Source organism: Opisthocomus hoazin, chromosome 9 (assembly GCF_030867145.1).
Source record: "Opisthocomus hoazin isolate bOpiHoa1 chromosome 9, bOpiHoa1.hap1, whole genome shotgun sequence".
NCBI lineage: Eukaryota > Metazoa > Chordata > Aves > Opisthocomiformes > Opisthocomidae > Opisthocomus > Opisthocomus hoazin.
In genome coordinates, this window is record NC_134422.1 from 24,078,884 (window position 1) to 24,103,957 (window position 25,074).

Genomic DNA, 25,074 nt, shown 5'->3' on the forward strand with positions numbered 1-25,074 from the left:
TCTTGATCTAACCTAGCTATCCCAGCACAATCCTGCAGGAAACACAGATTTGTGTAGGTAAATGTCTGCTGCAGGTTGCCATTGAAATGTAGGTGTATCAGACTGAAGTTGATCCGTTATGACTAAAATTTTATCAGAGCTCAACACTAGACCAATATTTGTTGTTATTGTTGCTAAATAGTGGTGGTCATATGTAGATCTGAGCCCTACAGGCTAAAATCAGTTTGAATGAACATTTTGGTTATTTCAGTACATTTGTATTTCTAAGAAATTGTTAGGGTTTGTTAAGCAATGGTGTAACAGGTTGACCTTTCATGGTGGATTCGAGGGTGAATTCCAGGGGAAAAACCATTCCTTCATTGGAAAGCTAACTCAAGGAAATGGAAAGCTTCAGTCTAAGGGTCAGTTTTTGACTTCCTAACATATGAGGGAAAACTTAATTTAGAACATTTTGTTTCGAAAATAACTTGTAAAATACTCCTGGGAGACTTGCATTTGGACAGTTGTAGCCTAAAAGGCAAAAATAGAAATTAACACAAACTTAAGAAATTGCAGGAGTGCCTCATGTGCAGGCTGATCACAGGCAATGGCTTTCACGATAAGGCTTTAGCGCATGTTCAAAGAAGACAACGTATCACTTCAAAAATAGCCTCAAAGGAATAGTTTACTACAACTAAATGCTTCTGAAGTTGAAACAAAGGACCTAATTTCTTCTTTCTGTTGCTTATGTAAAAGCTGAAAACATATTTAGCCCAAATTCAAAGCAGTCAAAATAGTGTGCCACTTTATACTTTGTGATTCGGTTTTATGACACTTGAAAACTTTGTTCTAATTTCTGCCTTGCAGAATTATAAAAAGGCTTTATTTGTTATATTTCTCATTGTAGCTGCAGGTGAAATAATGCCCCTTAGACTAAGAGCAAAGATGAGATATAATTTTTGAAAAGGTTCTTATTTTACAGTGGCATTTGGAGTATCCACAGTATTTCTGTGTGTTCAGGATAGAAAAGTAAGGAAGGAACAAACCAAGGTCACTTACTTTTTACAGAAAAAGTTTTTAGTATAATGCATGACTTCCTAGCTTTGCCTTCCAAGTCCAAGGCAGATACTTTTAAAAGCTCTTCAGATGCATTGATGTGACTTTCAAATGAAGTTGTGGAACCAAAGGACAGTCATTCAGACACTATTCTAGAGAGCTCAGCTGACAAATAAAAGTGCAAAAATGTTGTACTGTAAATTCAAAGTCAGTCAGACAACAGAATTCAGTAGGGTCAAATTAGAGAGGCAGAAGGATGAACTGGGTCTTGATCAAGTTGTTGTTCCATAATGGGTAAGTATAGGCAGCTGTTCTAATCGTGAAATAACGTGCCATCACTAACAGGTTAACATTTGAGGGGGTTTCATTGTAATGCCTATTTGGCATGACAGTCATTATGATATAATTTTACACTACATTTTCAGAGGCATAAGTATCTGCAGGTGCAGCTGAGCAGTGGAGAACCAGGGCCTTTTCATCCTTAGGTGATAAGAATCTATGGTTCCTGCACTCTTCTGCTCTGAGAAGGAGCCTGCATCGTTCAAATGTCAAAGGGCCAGTGCTCTGCTCTCTTCAGAGGAGGTCATTCTGAGCCTCGCTTTTGTCTAAAGAGTAACAACGGATATTAAGAAAATAAAGATAAATATATATATGTGAGGTGGGCAAAAGAAAGATAGTGGCATAAACCAGAGTCCCAACTGAAGCCCTAATTTCTGTTTTCCTGCTCATCGCCCTGGCCGCAGGCTGCGTCCCACAGTTGCAGAGTGGCAGTTACACAACAGGAGCCACAGAAGGTGACAACAGAGTGCAGTGTTGTTGCGGCTGGGGTGTCCATGTGTGGTGACACTCAGTGCCCACTTCGCATGGTCTTGCACCACATGGTTGTGTTTTGAGAAGGAGCAGGAGGAGGGAAGGGAGATGCAGCCGTATGTTTTCTGTGTGAATGCGTGTACCACTCAAAAGACACGATGGGCACTGGGCAGGAGGTGAGATTGCGTCCGTATCATTCAGCACGTCAAACTATTTCTCTGAAAAGGGCGCTCTGGAATATGTTGTCCAGAATCAGTTGTCAGGCATCCACAGCCCTTGTTTGAGAGCTCTGCAGATCTCATTTTGAACATGTTTGTTTTAAATAAGAAAGTGAGTAAATTCCTATATTTAGCAGCTGACTGGGCCCTCTGTTTTCCATGTATTTATTCATATGCCTAATTATATTCCAATGATTACTTCCTTTACAAATATTGGAAGTACTCATGTAATAAAGTTAGCATATGTGCATCTTCAGGAGTAGGGCTTAAATATCACTAAATTGTTCATTTATCTTCCCAGCTGTTCCCGTGTTGTTCAAGCTAAATAATATGAATGAGCAGAAAAAAAAAATAGCCAAGAAATTAAGTTTTATAACAAGAATCACACCAGTTACTGTTTTATAGAAGAGGAAAAGGAAAGGGGGAGGGGGAAGGAGGAGGAGGGAAACTTAGCTGCTGATCCAAAAACCTATCCCCATAGTGCTGTCACTGCCAGTGTTTCATTCTTTCCACATGTGCCTTTTCTGACTTGGACAAACGCAAATCTTGAAACAGGTTTTAGAAAAACATGGTGGTTGTATTTTCCCTTTAAAGAAAAGGAGATTGTATTATTCTGGAAGTTCTAGAACTGCATTTTTTCAAGAAAATAAATTATTTGCAGCCACTAGTGCACAAAAATGTTTTTGAAGTACTTTCTATTGACTCTGTCCTAGCTTATCTTTCTTGCTATTCCTTAGAAACATGTAAGTGTTCTCTCTGTTTAGATCTCAAAAACCCGTTCAGCTTTTATTTCCCCTGGTAGTTTGTGGAGAAATCTTTCAGGTTTTGTATAGTTAAAAACTACATTTCTGAGCTACACATTTTTAAATGAAGTGTTTATTTAATACCTTTTGAACAATGAGCTTCCATTCTGCATAATGTATTTTTGAGTGTTAGAAAGTTTAAAAAGGTCAAATATGCAGTGTGTGGAAAAGCAGTAAGTTGCAAGTAAGCAGAAATGTGCTGCTTAAAGTACAGATTCATTCTGTTGGATGCAGTTTCTGAATGTTATGGATTAGAACGAAATCCTGTGTTGGATATTATGGATGAGAATGAGAAGTGTGTTGGCTAGATAACAACACAGTGGAACTTCCATCCTTTTTGGTGCAAGGGAAATGCCTGCCTAGTCTGAGAAAAAGCATAGAGCCCTACCTGTTTATGTAGAGATTAACAACCTGTGCCGAGAACCCCCTTCTGTTGTGGTGACAGAGGTTGATCCATTGGAAGGCTATTGCGCAGCCAGGAGTCTGCAGTCATTGACACTGTTCGTAAGTACGATAATACGGAACCGCCAAGAATTTTGTAGCTATGAATGTGCATGCATATAAATAATGCCTGCGGTTATGTCTCTCTAACGAAGGCATGTGGAGACAAGGCACGCAAATATTTAGGTGTTGGCTTACTGTAATCATGCAGCTTCTGTAAGACAAGAGAGACATGTCTTTTCATAAAATATTTTAGAAGTGCTTTTCGTCTGAGGTGCTGTGCGAATAAGGAGTGCACAGGGGCAGCCCAAGTTCTCATAATGAAATAGGAGATGAGAAGACAGTAGCGCTGAGCTATGAAAAACTATGGAGAATTCAGAAAAATGGTGTTATTTGAAAAATGACTCCTTTTTACTGATGTCATTGCTGGAAGATGAGCAGGCGCCCAAATAAATTAAAGGGATGCTGATGGATTCCTGCTTTCTAAGAGGATTTTGATGCTGCCTGTTGAATTGCAACAATGAGGCAGTTGCTACCAGCAGCCTGCTTCAAAAGAGCAGGTGTGTTTGGCATTATATGTACGAGGGAGACTTACAGCCTGGCTGGTAATTTGGAGGGTGAGGGGAGGAGGAGATGTTTGTAACCTTCTGAAGGGCAGACATGACTTCTGGGTTCATGATGCTTCTTCAGTTCCTGAGGTCATGACTTGATAAGACGGAGGATAAGGAACAGATAGCAGCCTGCCGTCTTTAGGCTCCAGTTTGGCAACTGCACATGTTCCAACAGCACATAAGTGCATAATTATGAGCATGGAAGTAAAGATTCTGTGTGTTTGTGTTCATCCTGTTTGCTTAGTGCATCACCGGGTGATTCTGTATTTTCTTAATTGTGAGTTTTGTATGGATTTACTGTCCTTGAGATTTGAAGGAGTACATGTATGAAATTGCTGAACCTCCCCCAAAATGGAGTTTTAACGGTAATTTATCATCATGGTACCAGAGGAATAAACGGGACCACATATGAGAGCAGTTTGAAATAGGGTGCTTGGGAGAATTACAGAAGCTAAGCTGATTTCTAAGCAAGGAACATGATAGGAATTCTAATGACAACAGTATTAGCGGATACATGGAAAATACGGAGTTTGCAAAGGGACATCACGCCTCTTGGAATTTTTTCAAGCAGATAGTGAGCCTGTAGATAAAATGAGTCAGTTGTCACAGCCTCCTTGGATTTTCAAGTTGCTTTGAGCCCTTGACAACTTAAAACTGGTATGCAATAAAGAGAAGATCCTTTTGTAGATTACGAGCTGGCTGAAGAAAAGGAAGAAAATGGGAGGCATACATATTTTTCACAGAGAGAGATCCCAGAGGGATGTATGCTGTTTGCCATGCTTAAAGACATAAGAAGGGATGTGAGTATTAGGGAGATAGTGTTTGCTGCCTCTATAAAATGAGTTGTGGGTCTAACTAAAGCTGGCTCTAAAGAAAAGTTTTGCTATATAAATGACTGAGAAATAAATAACAAGACTAAGGTCCGTACTGTAGAAAGCAACATGCTTGAAATAAAAAATGGACTCTGAATTAATTTGTTCAGGATCTTGGTTTTCTGTGGAAAGTTCGCTGTCATCTCAGTGTTTGGTAGCAGTTAAAAGGGAATTAGAAAATTAGGAATTACAAATGGCATACCATACGAAACAGAGCATGTAACAATGCTGCTGCTGTAAGTCCATGTCTTTGCTGCATCTTGAATGTTGTGTGGTGTTCTGACAATTCTGTCCCAAGAGGCATACAGTGAAGTGATACAACTACAAAGAATGCGTGTTTAGCAATGTATAATGATTCCTATTTGAGATATGAATTGGACAAGGAGTCTTCTGTAGGAAAACAGCTGATTGAAGTGGGGTATGACAGAAGTTTGTAAAATCATGAGTAAGATGACCAAGGAATGTTCGTTTGTTTACAATCATAGAATACAGTGGGCACACAGTGAAGTTATTGGACAGGGGAGTTTGGAGCAGAAAGTCCCTTTTCACACTGTGCACAATTTAATTGCATATCTTGTTTCCACAGTTGCTGTAGAGGCCAATAATATAATTATAAATATAATTGAGATTATATAAATTAGAAACTGTCAATAAATACAGTGGTCTGAATGAACCCATGGAGAAACAAAGTCCATAATCTGCAGGGTACCAGCAGGAAGGAGCAAGACAAGGAGCACTCTTATTACACACCCTTTCAGGTGACTACTACTGACAACTGTTAGGCAGGATATTGGGCTAGCTGAACTTTTTTCTGAGTCAATATGTCTGTTTTTTCATATAATTAAAATTATAATGTTAAAATTGCTGGGGAAGGAGGGGAGTTGCAGTTGGTGAAGCTCTGCCAGAGTCATATTGAGACTTTTCCTCAGTATTGTTCTATTAAGAAAAGTGAGTATTTGCCTCATCCCTTCGATAAATCACAGCTCTAACGTTGACCGTCACAGACTGCAAGATTTGGAGAAGACCAAGAGCCCACCTGTGAGTCCCTAAAACTTTGTGATGCCTCCTGCCATTTCACCTCTGGAGCTGTGTTGCCAGTGAAGCTATTTGCTGTTAATGAGACCTTCCAAGCTGTGGCTACCTCTTGAATACCTCCATGCTGGGAAAAATCCTCACAGAGGGTGATTTGTGGTAAAGGTAATGCGGTCTCTCTCTTTTTGGGGTTAATCAAGAAACCTTCTGTTAGTTTCTTCACAGGCCATGCCCTCTCTTTCTCAACGGATCTTGATCTTTGGGATAAAAATAAAGAACGGTGCAACAGAGATTGCTAACATCTTCCCTCTCTTGTGAATTGGTTGTGGAGGGTGTGTGTGGGCATATGTTCTATTCTTGATTTACTAATCACAGAAAAAATCACACTGCAGCTTTGTTGAAACTTGTCTTGCAAAATACTAAAAGCTGCTGTTGACTTACTAATAGTAATGAAAAAAGAAACAAAGATCTGGCTAGGTATAAACCTCATGTTAACCAGAGTAAAACATTCCTGGTACTTAGAACTGACAGTCTTGTGTTTTGTGATGCCAGAATAATACAGAGATTTAATCCTTTTTTTTTTTTTAAATTTTATTTTTTCCCTGACTCAGGGTGCCTTTAAAGTAAAAATTTACAGATGTTATGGGCTTTACAGTGTGGCTCTATGCAAGGCCAAGGTGAACATATTCTGCAGGAATAAAGATTATTCAGATGTTCCAGAAAGGATGAGGACATGCTGGATAAAGAAAAATGTCAGGAAATGCTGCAAGAGCTGTGGCAGCCTTGTCAGAGCCGCTGTTTCTATGCAGAGCGCAGTCCCATACCATCTGGAGCACACCAGTGACCTGCAGCTGACAGTGCGTTTCCACGCCCCTTAGGAAAGGGCACCTTTGGCCAGCAGAGCAAGGAAAAGCTGCTGAGGCGTTTGCAGAGGGCAGGTCTGTGGCAGGGTGGAGATACTTGACATCCCTTCATGACCTAGCTTGAGGTCCTGGAATGCAGGCTCACCGTGGCATCTGTAGAGAGAGATAGCTAGATAGATAGATAGATATTGCCATGGTTGGACTGTTTTTAGGTACCCAAGTTATTTCAATACATTGCGTGATGTTATCCACAAAAGATGAAAGAACTTGGGTACTTTACAAATCAAGTGTGTGTTAAAATAACTTTCCCAGTGGACTGTGGCATGCCGCTTTCTTTTCTCCTTTGCACCTCAAAGAGCAACAGACTACACGTAGAGAGGGAGCCGGACACTGTAGCTGAAAGCAGCAGATCGCTTTATGATTATGTACACGCAGTAAGAATTTCAAAACAGCAGAATGAATACACTGAAACTATGTAGCATTTCCTATCATAAACTTTAGCAAAAAGCTGCTGTTCAAATTGAAGTAAATCACAAATATGTCTTCTGTTTCCATGAAAGCAAAATTGGAATAAGGCTATGCACCCAGCAATACTAAGCATGTACAAAAAATGTATCGAAGAAGTAGAACTGCTGCTAAGCAATGTGGCAATTTGATACTAAGACTACATAATGCTATAGGACTATTATTTCAAATGTACTTCAATTTTTTTATCTACAGTAGAGTGTTTCTATGTTCCTACTTCACCACAATGTTTTGGCTTCTAGATAGGGTCAGTCTGTTACCTACACATCTAGGGAGGCCTTGTTAACTGACTTAAATATTAATTCCTGTGTTTCATCCGTACTTGTGCTTCTGCATGCAGGCTAATGGTTAATGGTTACCTATATCTGCAAATTGACTGCCTCCTGTAACAGCTTCTTTTCCTGACACCAAACAGATTGTTGAGTGATGCAAACTTTCCCCATAAGATTGATACCCTGTTTCTTCCCTCTCAAAGCAGCTGTCATTTTGGCATCCTGAGGCTGAACTAAAGCTGGCCGGCAATCTCAGGAACACAGGATCCGCCAGGCTTGCAGTCACTGCTGACAGGCACGGGCTTGTGCCATGACCTGATCCCACTGCGCGGTGATTGCCCTGCCATGTGCAGTTGGTCAGCAAGTGCTTGTAACATCTGTTGATTATTGTTGTTTATTGTCTGTAGAACACTCATCTGCTCAGATTTCTTTTCTAGCTGCTGCACACCTGGCAGATCTGGTAGTTGTATTTCCACAAATACAGACAGATCAGTTCCTTCTCCCAACAATGGTTGTCGGCTCCAGGGGTGACAGTAAAGGGCTTTAAAACTGGCATGTTGAAGGTTGGAGTGGAACAGAGAGAACTCCAGGAGTCTTTAAATATTGTGTGAAAATGAAGTGATGAAGTGGAACAGAAGGAATTTTTTGACACTGAACACTTTCATTCTCTGATAAGTACAGCTGCAACCCACAATGTACTGCAAAAATTCCCAGAGAAGGAGAGTCAGAGAGCGTCATGAAGGGTATTACAGTGCTTACCTACAACGGAGCATGCTTTTTACTAACACAGTGTGTTACTCAAAGGGTGGGGACTGTCACCCAAATGTGCATGTGTTCTGGTATCCCAGCTCAGCAGCTGATAGCTGTGCAGCAGCGAACTTGGGGAATTTTCAGATTTAGAGAGGGCTTTTATGGCAAGGCAGAGGAGAAGGGAGAATCCAGAAGCCAGATCTGGCTGTGGGTTCTGCTGCAGCTTTCTGCTGTGATACTGGGGCATTCTCTTGCCCTAAGTAGACCATCAGTCTTTTCCACTGTGAAATGAAGATTATAGTACTGCTGTACCTCGCAGGGGAGAATGAAAATGATTTGAGATTGTCCTTTATGTTCTGCACGGAAAGCACATCATTACTGTAGAATAACTGCACTTTATCTGATTAATGTTACGAACAGATCCACAGTAAAATGGGTCAGTGTACCTTTATTTGCACTCAAGAAGCAAATAATCATGCCTTGATCTAACTGCCAGTTAGGCTGCCGAAGTGGACCTTGATCCTTGGAGGTGCTGATTGACTTTAGAAGAAGTTGAGCAGTAGGAACTGATGCATGCATTTCACTCCAGTTTACTTGCACGTATGCTGGAAAACATACTATTTGTCTGGTATGTACTAAAAACACCCACCCACAAGTAAAGCAAGCAGTGTATTTGTGCCATGCAAGAAATGATAGGAAAGGTGCAGCCCTAGTGAAAACTGAGACACCCTATCCCTGACTGTATGGTCTTACCTTCTTCAGTTGTTTGTGTTCCCAGATGTATGGAATAAGCTCGGGTAGGTTTGGGGTGCTCTCCTTGAGACTGCTGGTGTGAGAGAGAGAAATAAACAAGGCAGAGAACTCCCAGCACGCCCACATGAGGACTGTTAATTGCAGTTGAAGAAAATAGAGGTAGTTGTTATAATGTGTATTTTAGAATAGTTCCCCTTATCACATAAAATAAGAGCGGGCTTGTTTAAGTGTGCATACCATGTGAAAGTTCAAAACTTGATTTTTAGAACTCTCAGAAAGAAAATTTCTCCTGGCAGAATTAATCTGAAGAGAATAACCAAGCAATTGATGCTCTAAAAATAAACATTAGAGTAGTTACAGTGTATAGAACTGTGGAAATATGTTTGTGCTATAAATCTTTTACTAATTTGTGATGTTGCTGGAATGATTGTTTAAAACTCAGTGCCTTAAATCTTGATGCCTACAAGGCACAATTCATTTTGCCTTTTCCTAGGAAGAAGGGCATTTGAAATTTAGATGTATAGAAAGATGGGGGGAAAATAGTGAGAAAACTGAATACACAATGAATACCAAATTCACAACTGCATTTGAAACCTCTCTCCAATACAATATTAAAATTTGCACTTTCATAACTAGTGAATGACCTTTCCTTCCTGGCTCCAGATTTTAGTTGTTTGCAACAAACGAACAAAAGAACAAATCACTTGAAGTCAGTGAAGCCAACACAGCAGCTTCCATAAAACCTTTTGCCAAACTGATTAGATTTGCAATTCACTCACTAAGCCTGCCTGGTCATGGCACCATCATGCAATGAATCTTTTCATTGAATAAAACTGGAATTGCAGAGGAACTCATTTTTTTGGTATGAACACTTCTGCCGTGCTTGTTTAAACATGAAATTGTTCCTGAATAACTCATGTGTGAGCAGTCTTACTCGGGAATAAAAAAAAAAAATCTGCTTCCTGTTAAAATTAACGTAGTTGTTTAATAATTAAACAGAGGCAGTTAGCTGGAAAACATGCATATATAGATAGTTCTCAGTCTTTTTGCTTTGATGGATGTAAATGGTTAGCGGTTGGATAAAGAAGTGGTAGTTTTAAAAAATCCTTGGGTAACAGATTTTCTTAATGTGTTGAGTTTAATTTCTTAATTTGTTGGACTAAATGAGAAGGTGAAAGTATCTGATAGTTTTTGCATGTAAAATAGCAATGCAGGTAGATTGGCATGAAGGTAGAAGAATCCTTTGTTTCTGTGTAATAAATTCTGAAGCTCCAGAAGCTAAAGGCTGCGTTGTTCAGCAGGGAGCTTATGAGAACTCTGCAGTGTGGCCTTAGCGTCCACGTAACTGCTATTCAGATCCAGGCAAAGCAGGGAGAGAGAGCAACCTGATTTTCATTCAGACAGCACCTCAAATGCCGAGTGGACTGGGCCATCACAGACTTTATTTAGTATTTTTTTTTAACAGTCTTTGCATAATTAACATTTTCATCATTGTTAGTGAGCACGTTAACAAGTGAGACTATATCAAAAGATTTCATTTGTTCATTATGGATTGATTTAAGAGACTAAGATTAATTAAAACTAGATATTGTTCAGAAAATAAGGTTTTAAGTGGTGATCCAAATGAAGTAAAAAAGATGACTTGTGCTCGATTCTAGCTTGTCCAGTTTGTTCTTCAGAAATCAGGATGTTAATCTGAAGCAAAAAGTGAATAAACTTGTTAGATTTATTTATATTAAAAAACCCAAAAGATAAATTAGTTCTATTAGCAAAGAAAAAAGTAAAGAAAGTAGAGGGAGCAGCTTTCTGAGGCTGCTAGCTTTAGACCTTATCTGCTGGCTTTGTCTGCAGTGGTCTGAAAGGCATGGTTAAACATGTCTTGAACACAGGTCCTGTTGAATCAGTGGCAGACATGATTTGGTTGGCACATGTGAAGGAGGTGGCTTTAGTACCAAAACTGTCAAATTGTTATAGACAGTGACTATCAAAACACTTAAATAAAAAAGTAGTCAGATTTCTGATCGGGATCCCAAACCTGTGAGATATACCAGCTTGGGTTTTTGGTGTGTGTGGGGGTTTCTTGATTTTTATTTTTTATTTTTTTCTTGTCTTTTTTAGTTTGCATGGTTCTTGTCAATTGCTGGAAACCTCTCTGCAAACTGACCAGGCTTTACCTCCTGCATGGAAGCTGAACAGCAAGCTGGTTGCCCTCACAGCTGGGTCTGATCCAGGACCTGATGGGGGGAGCAGGTGTAACAAGTATGGTAATGACCAAGCAGCTGCTTCCACTAGTTTGCTACAAGGGGCAGCTATGCTGTGCTGTTCTAATAAGCTAGATAGTGACCTAGAGGCCAGATTCCTCAAGTGACTGTAATTCCTGGTCTTGTGGTCAGCAGACTCTGTCCCAGGGCTAGGTCCTGTGTGTCTAGCACCCAGTGCAGCTCTTGGAGGTAGGTGCTACCAAGGTTGTGTGGAGGTGTGCTTTGGGTGATGGCCAAAGACTCTTTAGTCGGAATCTGGGAGCTAGGAGAACAGAAGTGTTTTGTCCTGAACAATGATTATTTATGACTCTTGATGGAGTTAAATGTGTCTCATGAAGGATCATCTTGCTTCCAGAGTTGCTGGTGAGAGTTTCCAGGGAGATCCTATGAATATCTTGCTTGTACACCTTCTCTCTTCCTCCCTGGCTCCCTGCCAGCACCTACCCAAGAAATGCCTTGCTTGCTTTTTTAATCTCCTCTGCTAGCCTAAGAGCAACAGTTGGCTGCTTTGGCCCAAACTGGCTGGAAGATGTGCATGTAGACAGACACTGAGGGACAGTTGGCTCAAATTGCCCAACAGTTTGCATCTGGATGTCTCTCTGCCCTGGCAAGCAATGGTACAAGACAAGCAAGGTTTCACATGCAGGACAGTGTTTTAGATGAAGGAGCATGTATGGTATACGCAAGTCCAGGACACAGCCCTACAAGTTTCACTCATGGTGATGTAGAGAATTGGGGATATGTGTCTTGCTGAGAGCGCCACAAAATGGGGCTGCAAAGGAGTCTGTGATGTGTGTGAGGATGTGTAAGCTTAGGTTGCCTTTACTGGGAAGGGAATCTTACATAGCAGGGTTTGTGGCCAGTGAATTAGAATACAAACGTGTTCAAAATGACTGCAGTTTTATGCCTTAGTTATCAGTAATTCTGAAAGAACATCGTTAATTCCTTCCACAGCAATCCAAACTATGGGTGTTTAGTTCCCGTTTGTCACCAGCATTTCTCTGATCTCTGCCTAGCGATGCTCATAAAGTGCCTCCAAGTATGTTTACAAACATATTTACTCTCCAAACACTCCAGGCTGGTCATTCTGAAACTACTTAAGGAATGTATCTGACAACTTGGGTGCAGTGTTAGCCAAAATTCTGATTCTGGACTGAAATATTTCTTTCAACTCATTTTTATTTGTGTAATATTTTGCATATTGTATAGAAACATTAAGCTAAAGCCTTAACACTAAATGTTAAAAGCTCAAACTTAAAGACTATAAACCAGGAATATCACTTCAAATTCGAAACAGTTTCTCTACACCAGTAAAATATTTTTTACTTTGCAAGCCAGTAAAGAATGGCAGAATGATATCTATAGTTGTTTTAGGCATCAAAGAGAAAAAGAAAAGTTAGAAAAACATGGCAACATCTTCATCTGGAACTGTAGTTAATCTGATTGATTTAAATACAGAAACAAGTAAAAAAGCTGCATCTTAGGAATCTTTCCGAGAAGACAGTAAAGAGAGGTTGAGACATTCTTCATTTAGTTACAAATGATATAAATATGGTGAGTGTCAGTTCTGTATAATTCAGAATACCAAGTGTGTAAAACTAACACTCTGGTTTCTTGACTGTTCAGAGCAAAACATTTTGCTTGCGTGGTATTGAGCAGTTTGTCTTCCTTACCACTGTAAGCACCTTTACCTCCTGTGCTGCTGTTCGCTAGCCGTACCGTCATTGGTAACAGAGAACCAAGAGCAGCCATGGAGGATATACTAGCAAAAATAGTCTGATAGCCTGGCTGCATAAAAATTCAACTGTTTATTGTAGCTGTTGAGATACATCTGCTCAATAAATGTAAATAATTTGGAGAACATGCAGTTCTAAAAATAGTATGTGTGTTGCGTTCAGGAGGAACCATCCAGAAGGTTGATCCAGGCTACGAACACTTAAAACTAGTTTGTGTTTCTGAACTGAAACAACTGTATAGCTTTAGAACTTGCACAGTGAAACAGACCTTTTTGGCCTGTATATATATATTTTTTTTTCATCTGGAATGATGTCAGTTATAAAATCAAGCCCCTTTTTTTTTTTAATGAAATGGGAAGGGGATGTTTACGTATTTTGGCTTTTCAGGACTATTTGATGTGCTGCATTGGAGCTGCACAGTTGAGTACCCACAAGTTGTATATTTCTTTGCATAGTATGTTTTGTTCATGTAAATGATATAAGTTCAGAAATGTAAAGCATTGTGCCTTGCCTTCCTTCTAGGGAAAGCTTAAAATGTCTTGCCAAGTTCTAGCTTTTCCATCCCACCTCTTCTGTTTTCCAGAAATTTTTTTTTTTCCTTTGTAATTAACCACACAGTTGTATGGAGGAGGAAAGTATTGCTGGCACTAAGGCCTGCTCAATATGTAGACACAGCAGGCGAATACCTCATAGCCCTTTGGCCGAGTATCAGCACACCATTAATAAGCAGACAGCTTGAAAACGCGACAACAGGAGAGTGTTTGTTACAAAAAAGAGAGACGGCTTTGATCTGGCCATTGCCTTTCTTGGAATCGCCCCGGCATTATGCATAGCGGAGTGCTCACGTTTAATTGGTCATCATACCGAATCTTGGTCCTCCTTTATACAGGGATGGTACAGAAGAGGAATTCCTGAAGTACGTGTTGGTTATAGATAACCCACAGCGTGTTTGTTTTGGAGGAACAGCAAAGGAAGGAAACTGACATTTTTTTTTTTTTTAAACTTTTTTTTTCCTCTCCACATCTAGAGCAAATGAAAATAGTACAAAATGATGAGACGCCATCCAAGGTAACTCTAAGCTGTTTCTGTGCAGTTCTGCTCCACGTTGTGTATGGTCTGTTTTTGTTGTTCCTACTGTGGTCACTCGAGACAGGTTTTAATATAAGTACGTCTTGGAATGCTTGTTACTGCATCTGGAGATGAGAACACTCTCCCCTCAGCAGCCGCTGTGGGTAACACCAAACGCGTACGACGTGCCCAGGCAGTGCTGGAGGGAGGGAGGGAGAGGGAGAAGTCAGCTGAACCGAACATGCCGGTATCGTTCAGATGGCTCTGGATGAACGCGTTTCCGTGACTGCTCACACGAATTACTGAGTACAAGCGTTACTTAAAAAGTAACTGCAGTTACTATAAGAGCATTACAAACATGCAAGCTGAAACGGTCCCGAAGGGCAAACTGCTAAGACTTTGGTACAGACCTCATGGCTATTTTAAAAGACTTGTTTTCAAATCTTTACTAATTACTGTGAAATACGTGGATTGTAGTAAGCCTGCTTTCTTGTAACTAGTCCAGGACCCTTCCCTCTTCCGGCCCGTTACTGAAACGGTCGGGCGGTGTTTATGCCAGTGCAGTTTTTTGCCGCGACAGTGCCTGTGAAGTGATTGAACACTGGATCAAGACATGGCATGAGCCGGGCATGAAGAGCAAGCAGGGAAGGACTCTACTAGCAATAAATATCTGGGAGACTAATTTGACAAAATGTTTTTGTTTCCACGTTAGATGCACATTTCTGGTGCGTTTTCTCCCCCGTTTTGGTCTTGAGCCAAAGACTTGTCTATACATGGAGTTATCCTAGAATAATTATTCTGGATTAACTCAATGGGAGCCGAGTATGGTTCCAGAACAAGTTATTTGGAGTATCAGCATCCATGGGTGCTCTGCCTCCATTGCTCTTTGTTACGTTTTCTGGAATCTCTTGCGGGAGAAGAGAAGCTTCTCTCTTTGTATCTTGGATAGAGGTAGAAAAGAGCAGCAGAGTTTGGTCATGCTGCATGGCACTCGTGAAGTTCTAAAACCTGGTATCCTCCTCCCTAAACCAGAACCAAGGCTCTGTTACAGACGGAGCCCTCCCGCGCTCCCGGGGGGGTGAAGCTTGCAAACGCCGTTGGGGAGCTACGGGTGAGAGCAGGAGGTAAAATGATCCGGGCTCCAAACCCACTTATTGTTCCCGGACAATAACCAGGCTGGGGGAAGAAACTCTCCCCTCTGTTCAGAGATGGGAGACGCTGGGGGAACGAGGTTTAGGCCGGGCTTGGGTGCAGTCCGGAGCCTCTCCCCTCACCTGAAGACTCTGCCGCACCGAGCCACGCACGCACCCACCCATGTGTTCCTCCCCCTCCCCCCGGCCGGGCTGAGCGGGAGCGGTTGTTACCGTGCCCCGGGTGGGGGTGCTGCCTCTGCCCTTCTCCCCCCGGTGCCGTCCCTGCAGCAGAGCCGGGCGCGGGGGCGGGGTCCCCCTGCGGGCCCGGGGAGGCGGCCGGGTGCTCCCCCCCCCCTCCCCCGGGGGAAGGAAGGGGGCCGGCCCGCTCTGTGCCGCGGCGGGGGCGCGGGGCGGCTCGCGGGGAGCCGGCGCGCGAGGGCCGGGCCGCCCGCGGCGGGGGGCGGGGCGGGGCGGGCTCGGGCAGGGCGCGCGGGGCAGAGCGGGCGCCCTCGGCGCGGGGAGCGGCGGCGGCGCTGGGCAGCGCGTTCGCGGGCCGGCAGGCGCAGATGGCGGCCGCGCTGCTCCTCTGCCTGCCGCTCCTCCGCCTGCCGCTCCTGCCGGGGCTGGCGGGCGCCTTCAACCTGGACGCGGACAACGTGATCGGCCGGCGCGGGGAGCCGGGCAGCCTCTTCGGCTTCTCCCTGGCCATGCACCGGCAGCTGCAGCCGCAGGAGAAACGGCTGTAAGTGCTCCCGCGCCCCCCCGGCCCCGTCCCGGGCCGCCCGCGGGGACTCTGCTCCCGTACCTGGAGGCCGCCCGCGCGCTGGCGGTGGGGAGCGGGGCAGAGCGGGGCCGGGCGGGGCGGAGGCCGGGGGTGGGGGGGCACCTGCCGCGGCCCGCGGGGTGTTGCGGCGCCGCAGGCCGCCCGGAGGCAGCGTGCGGCGGGGACGTGTCGAGGGGCGCGGTGCCGCCCCGCTCTGCCCGGGGGCCTGCGGGGAGCCGAGCCGGGGCGAGAAAGGGGGAGGCGAGCGACGGCCCCCGAGGGGAAGCTTCGCGCCTCAGCCGCGGCGGCGGCGCCCGGGCGGAGCGGGGCGGCGGGAGCCCGGAGCCCGGGGCGGTGCCGATCTGCGCCGCGGGGCCGGCCCCGGCGCTGGTGTTCGCTCTCCCGGTGCGTGCCCGGCTCCGGGGAGCGCAGGGGCCGCCGTTCAGACGGAGCCTGCCCGGGAGCGCGGGTGGGAGGAGGTGCGGGGGGGACGGGAGGAGTAAACCCGTGTGGGTGACAGCTCGGGACTGCTGCCGGCAGTTCGGACAGCCGGGCGGGGCTCCCCTGGGCGCCCGCAGGATCCTCGCCTCTTCGTGAGCGGATCCCAGCAGTGACCCCCCTCCCCGTCCAGCGGTGCTGGATGGAGCGTGTCTTCTGTAACGTATTGGCGTTAAATGAACGTCCCTCACCCAGATATTGAGGTTTAATTCAAGGGAAGACAAGGCCGTAATCCGTGTAGAGTTAATGAGAGAAGGAGGCTGGAAAGAAACCGTATCCTTCATCAAGTTAACTGGTAAACTTACTTAAAAATCCTCTGGGCCCATTTTGCTCACACTCGTGTTCTGTGTGATTTCATGACAGTTGCGGTGTGTAAAGGAATATAAATCACAAATACCCACATTCCGCCTTCCATCTAGCAGACAAAATGACCCATGGTATCCTGAAGAACGAATCAAATCTGTGAGATCCTTTTCAGAGGCCTGTGCCTTAATTCTTGACAGGATTACTCTTGCATTGGTCTCGTTTTTGTTCTACTAAGAAAGCAGTGCCCGAAGCTTGTTAGTTTCCCGTTGTGGTGTCAGTACTGGTGGGATGAGTGTGTCGGAATGTGCAGAGACAAAACTGATTGCTGAGGAGTCGGCAGAAACACAAGAGTGGTCGCAGTGTTCAAGCTAGTCTGTAATACTCAGCTGAAATGCTCCAGGAATTATTGGCGTGGAAGTTTTGTATTGTATGTGTAGCGAGTGCTTCCTCAGGCAGTCCAAATGTGGGGACGGAGCAGAGCCGGATGCTGTCTGCCTCGACAGGGCTTGCTGAATCCAGCTTTCATGAGAAGCAAGGCTCTCTGATAGAGACGAAACCACGTTTTTATGGTGATGTGCACTTCTGAATATGAGGCGTCTTGGCTGTTTTTAAAATGTATTGATGACTTTTAGCATAAAGAATTTTGAGTGCTACCCTGGGTAGCTGCCGGGTAGTACTCTTGGAATGAAACCTTTCACATCACACAGGCACGTTCTAGTCACATAGAGCACCATTTTTGTCTGGCTGCAAGAGGACAAGACGTTAAATGTGCTGAACTAACTGTCTTTCATAGGGACAGAGGTGTGTTTCACTTGCTTTGTGTAAGTTCTGTCTCATGAAACAGGTTGGAGTTTTGGTGAGGAGGCTTGAAATTAGGCTACATGTTTGTATCAGATGAAAATGAGCAATATGGAACTAATACCGAATGATTTGTGTGGCTTGTGCCATGGAAACCATGTGCAGTTTCTGAATAGCTTGACTCTTTGTAGGTGGAACAAATGGCGTCTGCTGTCGGGATACTTGGTGGAGGTGGGAAGTTGTGGGAATGGAGGTCATACTGGGGTCTCCTACTGAGAAACAAGTAGGCCTAATGCCTGTATGCTGCCCGTTATCTGTAACAGCAGGAATTTTAGCAGTTTGTTCTCAGGGGTGCAATACCTCTGCACTCCCAACTGCATTTTGGTCTGTGTCTTATCTCTACTGCAAAAGTGGTTTTATGTGCAGCTATCTCTTAGTCAGATAGAAGTATTTATTTTACCCCTGCTTCTCCAATGGATGCTAACTTCAAAGCTCAGTTACAGTTTGAGTGTGAACACTGTTAAGTAGTTGCCAAAAATACACAAACCCCATTTCATCATTGAAACTTAATTAAGAGCGATGCTTGGGTTCTCATCTGGCAGGGACCCCCATTCCAAAAAAACCTGCCAACCTGAGCACCCCCTTGCCCCTCCAGTTTTACAGTCAGAAGTGGGTTGTAGAAGACGTGCAAGATCAGTCTTGGAAAAACAAGTGAATGTGAGAGGGTGGACTACATGAATTCTGTTCAAGGGCTGTTTTAGTCTGTGGCTTGGAGCAAGTCTTGGTAAAACAAACTAAATGCTGTGTAATTTTTCTCTTGCCTCACTTAAGTGGTTCTCAAGTGAAACGATTCCCTCTTCCTCACACCGGATAATTCAGTGTTAAGCATTATGAAAATCCTCTTTAAGGATGAGGGTGGAGAATGTCTAGGAAGTGTGACAAATAAAGGTACAGCTGAAATAGCCTTTAATTAAACGCGGTATTTGCTTTTGACCACTTTCTTTCTTAGTCATGGGATACTGGATTACGTATTAGCTTTGAATGGCAATCTTTTAATTTATTGGTGTTAGCTACTAATGCCCTGTTTGCTAATGAGGAATTACTTAACTGTAAGCGGTATGGGTAGATGACTGTTGAAGAACGGCTTTGGCTTCAGTTGTCTATGGTACTGGGTATAAGGCTATGGACTGGTAACAGTATTTAGATTTTCTTTGTGAATATCTTTGGGCGAGAAAAGTTGGAAGGTTTGTCAGCTGGAGAGGAGAAAAGCTTTATTAATTCACAGTGACTGAAAATGGACTGCTAATGGCATGTGGGTGTGAAAGACGGCCAAACACAATTTTAATGTGCATCAGGGGAGCATTACCACTGGAGGTACTAAGGGCAGCCTGCCGGGATTGCTGCGTACAGTTCTGGTTCATTTTCAAACACGGTCAGTCAGGTAGCAGGGAAGGCTAATGGAGCTCTAAGGGAGCTGGGCTTGTTGCCCTGTAGAAGATTGTTGTGTTTTTAATCGGTCAGTGTGAGAGAGTGGCACAACAGCAGTGCATTTCGTCGGCAAAACGGAAGAAGGTTTGTAACTTGGAGGGGCCTGAGCCTCGGGGACAGCGTACCTGTAGGAGTAATGTGGTTAAAGTTTAAGTAGTCCTGTGATGGAGAACGTGAGTGTATCTCGCATCTGTAACTGGGGACTATGCTTGCTGTATGTGTTAGGTACTATATATTATAAATATGTTGTTGTTACAATAATAAATGTTGTTACTAGTTACTCGCTATATATATAGTGAGTGTAGTCATGGGTAATTTTATATATATAGAATGTATATAAATGATATATATGTGTACATACTCCAGGTAAGATGTCCAGCAGGTCCACTCCAGTCCTTTTTGGTTGTAATTCACAATGATTTAAGCAAATATCTTGAATTATAACACAAGCCCCAAGAATATCTAAATTTGTGTATAACTTTACTTGCAAGTAATGCTGATATTATTTTCAGCAGAAGTATGGAGCTGAATTAATGCAGGCTTCTTGCTATTGTTTAAGGCAAAAAAGGATGAGATTGTAGTAATCGGCATTTCAAGATCTTCTTACCAGCTGAAAAGCTGTGTGGTTGAAAGCTGTGGATAAACACTTTATGTCAAGACTGCACTGACTGTTAGCAGCCATAAAGTCCTAAAAATTGCAGTGTCTTACTGAAATTTTTACTTGTGACAGGTTTTGCTGATACTGCATATCTCTACTGTGAGCTGTTGTATCAATACATAATAAAGTTGCCTTAGGTCAGCAGGGCTGCTGACGTTGCTGAACTGCTGCAGTGCATCCTCAGTGGCATTTAGCCAGTCCTCCTGTGTTGACTGAGGGCTGTGCTCACAGACACTTTGCTCCAGCAACAAAAGAGCTGGATTATGCTGGTCTGCACTGGAAGATGACAGTTGCTGCTTGCAGAGGTGGCGTAGTGTAATTCAAGCTTCAAGTGGACTGAATTAATAACAGTGTGTATTTACATTTTCAGGATTTAAATAATAATGCTGGTCTTTAGTGCTTCTGCCAGTTAAAAAAAGGATTTATTACTAATTTTCCTTTTTTTTTTAAGACTGTGCCCTTACTGTCTCATTGCATTTAGTGTTTTTTTTTTTCTCGAGCGTGTATGTGTTTTCGTCTATGCAGACGGTTCTTCAATAACCCGCTTAGCATGCTTGATTACTTTCTTAATTTGTTACAGTAGAGAAGTTTGTGTTTGAGATAAATGTCCGGTGGCAAAGGTCGGGATGAAATGAAGTTTGGAAGGAGGAGGGAGGAGCACTTTAAGAGTTTCCCTGTAGTGGTAGGGGGAAGATTTTTAAAAAGAAGATCTATCATACTAATGTCATGGATGAAGAAAGTGAGAAGATGAATTTACATTGTATAAGGGGGAAGAACGTGGAGTTGCTATAGATGGGTTCAAACTGCAGAAGGCAAGATTTTTCCCAGTGCTAAGTTTGAGTTGTGCTGTGGGTTGCCTGTGGCAGAGACACGGCTGCCAGGTTTACAGGTCAGGTACATCAAAAGATTGGAAACTGTCATATAATTATCACTGTCTGACTCCCATTCTTGCAGGCGACAAAGAAGAGGTTGATGTCTCTATTTTGGGGTTTTTTTTGTTGTTTTCCTCAAAGGAACAGTTAAGAATTGTGCTCTTAGTCCTGCAGAACTCTGCTAAGGCAAGAAGGATGAAACGGAGTGCTGAGCTGATGCGCACTAGGAAGTTGCGCTGGTGTAACCACTTCTGCCAGTGCAGAATAAGAGCAGAACCTGCCAGGCACGAGTGGAGTCGCAGGTCACACAGCAAAAACGTGCTTCTACCAGGACAGTTGAGTCCAGGGGACTCTAAAAAGGCTGTGTCAGAAAAGATACGCTGCGGTACAGGCCTTTGCCATTAGCTGTGTGAAGTCACAGGTTCAGCTTCACAGCAGCCTTTACTGGTGTGACAGACATTCGTAGTGTAAAGCGAGCCTTCCCGCAGGGCAAGTGGCAGACCTCTCATCCCAGTCTGCTGTCCCCTTGAGAAACTTGTTTTTCAAGAGGTCATATACTTTTAAGCTAACAGGTTTTTTTCTATGCTTACCTGTAAGTGCATAAGAATCTTAAGTAACCCTGTGGTAGATGTGTTATTTTTCTTATGCTGGTGTTATTAAGCATTAACAAAATTAATTGCTGTGCTGGTGGGAGCCTTCCATGAGTAAGGACTGTAGCAAATGCCTTTTGTCGGCAGCGATGATAAATGGCCTTATGTGCAGACTCTAGCTATGAGAAACAGCCTAGGCTATCAGCTTCAATTACAGCTCATAAAATTGTTATGCTCTTTCTGGAAGATGCGTGTACCTGATACAACTCCTTGCTTTCGTAGCTTTTTGTTTTTACTTACGCTGAGCCTGATCGATGAATCAGTTTCTAATGTAAGAGCTATTGTGTCTTTGGTGGGGTTGCTAAAGCAAAACATTTACAGGGTAGAGGTGATGACAGGTTTAAAAGCATTTTGGCTTACGCTTTCTTATTTTTAAATGTCTCGATAGATGTGAGTGGAAATTTGTGGAGGCGCAAATTCCTCTCTCTTCAAGCTGTGTGTCTGGGCAGAGAAGGGTGTTCTGTAAGCTGTTGCTCTGTGTAAAACACAGACCTGCCAAGCCATTCCAAGAGCATTAAAATGTAAGTGATGGCTCAATTAACCAAAATGGCTTGAAGTTCCTCTGGTCCGAGTCTGTTGTACTCATCCCTTTTGAAAAGGATGGAATTTATACTGGGTAGTTCTTATTAAATAATATTAGGATATAAATCAACCCTGAAGAACACAGCATATGTTAGCCCAGCGAGCTCTGTTGTGGCCAAAGTATTAAACACGTCTCAGATCAAAAACTGAATCCTGCATCCTCTAAAACTAGCAAGGTTAAAATAGTGTGACTGGAACAAAATAACACAATGCAGGCAAGGACAGACCTTGATCTCAGGAAGGAGGAGAAAGGCTTTCTCTTTACTAAAGTGTATGAAAACTAATGAACTGCCAAACATACGAGTTAAGGACAAAGGAAAAGCATTCTTCTTGACAAGTTTTTGTGTTGTTGAGCTGGGGCTGTGGCTCCTGACAACTCTGCTAAATGATGCCCGAAGGCTGGGCAGCAAGTGTGGGGGGAGGGCTCGCAGCTGGAAAGACCAGCAGCTGTGCTCCTGCTGCTCAAACTGAGCTGATGTAGACACATGCAGGTGGGCAAAGTAGACAGGCGTCTCTGACGTAAAGCCTTCAGTGAAACTGTCCGTGAGGTATTCCACTGTGAAAAGGAGCTGTAGTCATTAACGGTGTTTGATTTAAATGTTGTGATGGAGAAGTCATCCCGTACCCTCTCAGTCCCACACAGAGTTCTGTTCAAGAACTGTATTTGTAAGTTGGATGGGCTGGAATGTGTTTGAAGAGCACAACCACTTGTCTTCCAAAACCTGAGGTGGGAGTGTGCTGGAGAAGCACTTTTCCCTTCGTGCGGTGAGAGGTGGGGTGCGGAGGTGCTGCCTGCGTGCTCTGCCCGCTGCTCAGCCACACTGGCCGGAGCTGGGCGAAGAGCCGAGGCTCTCTGTGGCGCTGGCATCCTGGAAGCTTCAGCTGCTCTTTCAAAGTGCGGCCCCATCGGCTACAGAAGGGTAGGAGGCGAAGGGGACAGAGAAATTGTTGGTGGAGATGCGGGGGTGTGGAGTGAGCCATGCAAGTGTCTGACGTACGCAGCACGCACAGCACGAGGCCCGCTTTCCGTCTGCTGCTCTGTAGCAAGGCGGCGGGGTTTGGGATGGGTGTACCAGGGGTCCTTCTGCAACAGGGACATTAAAGGGAGTGCTGTATTGTTACATTATCTGTAAGCTGGAATCTTTAAATTTAGCGTCTTTATTTGAGGACATACTTTTCCTTTGGTTTCTGTTTTCACTTTCCAAATATTCTGAGGTCTTGAGAGCTTCCAGACAGGTGTGCACAGCGAGATGAGGTGTACTGGTAGTGTTGGGCCCCGAGGCGCAGCTGTGTCAGAGTTATTAGCGGAAGATATGCTACAATTTCTGTGTAAATTTCACTCTTGTGCTGGCTACCTTGATGGTGAATAAGACTCTTTTAAGCTAGCATATACTTAGAATAAACCATAAGGCAACCCTGCCATCAGGTATGGATCCATCTTCATCCAGATGTGTTCTGTGTACTGCATTGTCTGCTGTTAAAAATACCATTCACCTGTGTAGAGAGTCCTAATTCATCCCTTTTTTATTACGATCTGGTGGAAAAATGTCTTGCGTTGTGGCAGGAAATAATAAATAGTCTGTGTTGTATCTACTTGAGAAGTACTAGCTAGCCCCATCAGTCTGCATCTAGACTATCTGATGGATCCAATCTGTAACTGTGCAAGACAAATGTAAACCTTTGTAGTATGATTGTCAAATGAAGTGTGCTTATTTAATTAAACAATTTTTATTAATGTTTCTGAGAAGTCTCTTTACTGTTGACTGCCCCTTAATAAATATTCTGCAGTTGTGTAGGCTCTTTCATCCAAAAATCTCAACGTAATTTATAGTGATGTTATTTCTTTAACCATAAATTAGGAATGATGAGGAGCACAAACTCAGCATTATGGTGCTTCCTAAGATGAGTGCAATTTTCTGTGTAGTATATGTTACTAATGCTGCTAATGTGAAGTTGTAAATAACAAAGAAGAACTTACGTGGAAGCAAGACAGGTAGGTTGGCTTCTTATAAACATTTTTTCTTAAAGGGTAGTAAGCAGAGAAGAATGGTTTACTGATCTAATTTGTTGCTGTCTGGATTCTCCACAAAATAGAACATTTCCCAAATTAGTATATTGGGTTGCCTGGCACATTACAGCAGTAAATTGTTCGCCAGTCAGCATGGGCCAGTCTTTTCTCCTCTATTAAACTGTACCCAAACCCCTTTCCACACATGCCAGAGCAACTGTCAGGTTTGTAAGGAGCGCAGTCTGGTAACTTTTCATAGCAGATAGCTCATTCATTTTGGAAGAACTGCTGCTTAAAATCAGCTTTTGTTTAAATGTTTCGGAACCAGCCTGGGGCTGGATGAATCATTCTAGCCATCACTGTAAAAATGCCACATTTTGGGGATGTATTCTGTGGAAAGAACAAGACTGAGATTAGGCTATTGACCAAATGGCTATTTAAAAACAAGTAAGCAAAAATCCATATTATTGAATGAGTAGATGGTGGTCTGTACTGTGAAACGTCAGCTGGAAAATTAACACCTCAAAGCAGTATTTAGCAAGGGTAGGTACAGTAAGAGGCACAGGAATATTTGAAGAAAGAAGTATACAGAATGGTCTGGAAAACATTGAATAATTCATTTGTTAGCATTGGGTATTGTTGATTGAGGTGTATATATATAAGCAAGTTGCTGCTTTGAAAGTAATGGCAGAAGAATTTAGCATAGAAAAGCAAATGTGAACGTGGGAAAAAAGCCTCACTTCCATTTTAAAAGAAATTATTCAGTGTATTAAAAGTAAATGAACTGAACCATAGGTTAATAAAGCTGCTTTTATACCTTTAGCATAAAATGTGTTATATTCTTGGTAAAATGCACTTCCCTTGGGTTTAAGGTATCATGAGTATCACATTTTCTAAGACACTTTTGAGAATTCCTTAACTATTGCTTTGAAGAGAGAATTGCTGTTATGTTGCTTTAGTTTAAAGAACAGGCCGGGTGAGTTCTGCTTTGAAGTGCTAAGATTAGATTGTCTATCGAAATGACAGTAAAGGGCAAAATGTACTGGTTCTTGCATTGTGATTTTTGGGGCGTTTGCTGGTGTGGACTGGCCCGTTTTGGCTCTGTTGGAGTGTTGGCTGTTTTTCTTGTTTCCTCTTACAGAACTGCGTCTAAAAAGATGTAATTTCCTAATACTGATTTCCTATAAGCAGTTGTACTAACGTGTGTGAGGAGGCTTTGACTGTGTTTGGGAGGGAGAAAGTCTGCAGGGTCAAGAACAGAAGCAAGA

The 25,074-nt window shown here is 43.2% G+C and overlaps 1 protein-coding gene and 1 long non-coding RNA gene across 6 annotated transcripts in view; one reads left to right on the plus strand and one right to left on the minus strand.

Moving 5' to 3' along the window:
* Positions 1-10,416: 10,416 nt before the first annotated feature.
* Positions 10,417-15,588, minus strand: LOC142362397 (uncharacterized). The gene is made up of 3 exons (XR_012765030.1): positions 15,415-15,588; positions 13,847-14,249; positions 10,417-10,680 (listed from the first exon to the last, which is right to left on the minus strand). It is a non-coding gene; the product is annotated as an uncharacterized LOC142362397 (long non-coding RNA).
* Positions 15,589-15,695: 107 nt separating this feature from the next.
* Positions 15,696-25,074, plus strand: part of ITGA6 (integrin subunit alpha 6) — a 44,232-nt gene continuing 34,853 nt past the window's right edge. For all 5 annotated transcript variants that reach the window (XM_075430939.1, XM_075430942.1, XM_075430940.1 and 2 more), the window contains exon 1: positions 15,696-15,925. In XM_075430939.1, coding sequence (XP_075287054.1) covers positions 15,750-15,925 — 176 coding nt within the window. In that variant the 5' untranslated portion in view covers positions 15,696-15,749. The remainder of the gene's footprint in view (positions 15,926-25,074) is intronic.